At 40.4% G+C, this 2619-nt stretch overlaps 1 protein-coding gene across 1 annotated transcript in view; it reads left to right on the top strand.

Annotated features, from left to right (window-relative positions):
* Nucleotides 1-2619, top strand: part of LOC107089818 (receptor-type tyrosine-protein phosphatase T-like) — a 309070-nt gene that overhangs the window by 285048 nt on the left and 21403 nt on the right. Inside the window, exon 23 of the mRNA XM_015382802.1 lies at nucleotides 1625-1760. Within this exon, the coding sequence (XP_015238288.1) occupies nucleotides 1625-1760 (136 nt within the window). The remainder of the gene's footprint in view (nucleotides 1-1624; nucleotides 1761-2619) is intronic.

Genomic DNA, 2619 nt, shown 5'->3' on the forward strand with positions numbered 1-2619 from the left:
ATCAGCTTGTTTATATGGTAGGGTGACCAGACGTCCTCTTTTTCCCGGACACGTCCTACTTTTCATGCCTAAAAAAATGTCCGGGGGGGAATTTCAAAATTGTCCAGGATTTTGGTCGAATACAGGAACTGAGCTGTGAGCTCCGCGGCTGGTCAGGGAACCCCGGCGGACGGAGGAAGGGAGCCATCGGGGGACGGAGCAACCAAACCCAACCCCGACGGTAGCCTGGACATCGGCGACCCCAATGCCCAGGCAGGAGGGGGGAAGCGTGGGGCCGCCCCGTGTAATAGGACATGTCTGTGAAAAGAGGACGTCTGGTCCTTTATTTTCTTCCTGCAAACCGCTTCCTGGACATTTCTGTTTATTGTTATTGTTTCTACTTTTCAGTTATTTCAACTGTTATAAGCCCTTTAAAGCCCAGGCGTTGGGAATTAGCCATGGCTAATTTAGTGGCAGCTGGTGGAGTTTTCTCCAAGGGGGGCTTTAAAATAAAAAAAGACGTATACCAAAAAACAATTAAACGTGTACTAATTTATCACACCAGTAGATTTATATGAATGCCAACAAGAAAAAAACATTATAAAAACACTTTATAAAAACATAATTTCATGTACAGGTTTACTTTTTGTACATAAATCTTGCCCTTCTGAGTCTTTGTGAAGGCAAATCTGTGTTATTCATCTTCCAATATTGTGTCACAAATCTAAAAAAAAAAAAGATAAATCTACCAGTTAATAATAGCGAAGCTATTATTCAGCTTTATATTTTTCTAATATCTAAAAACTGTTAGTTTTCTGGGAATGTGTTTATTTAAGAGCAACTATGCAAACCAACAAACATGTAGAAAAAGTACACTATATATTATTTTCCATGTGAATCCCAGATTGTTTTTGCCTTTTCTAAAAAGTGCTTTAAATCAGTCCTACCTGTCATAGAAGTGTTTTTTAGTCTGTCTGTGCAGACTATTTCTACGTCAAATCACTCTGCTCACTTTTAGAAAGAACGCACACTGCAAAAATGATCTAGAAATAAGTGAAATTAAGTGAATTTGCTCATAATTTAAAGCAGGAAAATAAGATCGTTTGCCAATGGAATGACTATTTTTTACTCTTAGAATAAGTTAATTAGATAATATGCACCTGAAATAAGACAATGCAGTTCTTTTTTCTTATTTTAAGTGTAAATTGTCTAGTTTCAGTGGCTAAATGTTTCACTTACCGCATAATTCAAGAAAAAATACACTTTTTTTGAGAAAAAATTTCTTAATTAGATTTACATTTTTTGCAGTGCAAGGAAAAAAAAAAGTGCATCAGCTGCCCGACAGGCTTTTAGAGTGTTAAATTCTGTTTAAAATAACAGATTATAATTAAAAATGTCTCTGGACCTTTACTGGTTATTGATTTTCTTTATTCAGACCCCACTGATTTTTAACTGGTGACCCCTGCAATAAACCAATATAATAAGGTAACTGCTGGAAGCAGGTTTGAATAAACATGAATATCCAAAGCTTTCCTCTAATGATTTATTTATTTATTTTTTTTTTTTTTACTGTACCTTGGCAGGTTTCTATATTTCTTTTTAGTCGATTACAGCTGAACTGCATGTTTTCCATGTGTCTTTGCAGCGCTGGTGCGGGGAGGACGGGCTGTTTCATCGCCGTGGACATCATGCTGGACATGGCAGAAAATGAAGGAGTGGTGGACATTTTCAACTGCATCCGCGAGCTGAGGTCCCAACGGGTCAACATGGTCCAGACAGAGGTAGGAGGGGAGAACGTTTAACCATTCATTACCATGAAGAACACAGTTTAAGCTTTAAATGCAAAGCTGTCAAACTTTTATTCCACCTGTGAGGCGTTAAGGGTTTAAAATTAAGAGAATTAATGGACTCTCAAGAAGGGACAGAAGGACGGAGTATTCAATGCGAGTCAGAAAGTGGGATAATTCAAAGCATTTATTTATTTCAGAAGCTGGATGTGGATCCGAGGTATCAGCTTCTAGCGTGGGGCACCGACCACGGGAAACTCTGGTTGGAGAAAAAAAACTGATTAGTGACCATGATTATATGACGGAGGATGATTATCCATAGGAGTCACTAACCCGGTTAAACAGTTCAGTCCGTCTCCATAGAACAAGGTAGGATCCAGCCGGTGGACCGCCAATTAGATGCGGCGGGCACCACCCAGAGTGTCCCAGATGATGCAACCCCGGAGAGCAGGCAGGAGCCTGAGCAGGGTCAGGCAAACAGATCAGAACAGGAAGGCTCAGAGGCCCAGGAGTCCAGAGCCCAGTCAGGGATTTTTTTGTCTGGCAGTAGCAGCAGGTATACGATAACTTTTCCTATTGTCTGTTCATTCTGCCAACCAACAACGCTGTCAGCTAAGCTAATGTGACCCTGTGATGGTCTGTATCGGCCATCTCCAGCTGTGGGTTTGTTTCGCCCTAGCTAACACCCTGACGTAGCTCTGATGAAAAAAAAAAAAAAAACGGTCTATGAGGACCAAATAGTAATATAACAAAAAAATTACTTCAGCAGCTCAACCATGTTTAAATTCGGGAGAAACGGTTGTTCCAACCATTTCTACCCAATTCTCCCGAATGGTGCACGACTTTACACGAG

Source organism: Cyprinodon variegatus, unplaced genomic scaffold (assembly GCF_000732505.1).
Source record: "Cyprinodon variegatus isolate N-32 unplaced genomic scaffold, C_variegatus-1.0 Scaffold13, whole genome shotgun sequence".
NCBI classification, from domain to species: Eukaryota; Metazoa; Chordata; class Actinopteri; order Cyprinodontiformes; family Cyprinodontidae; genus Cyprinodon; species Cyprinodon variegatus.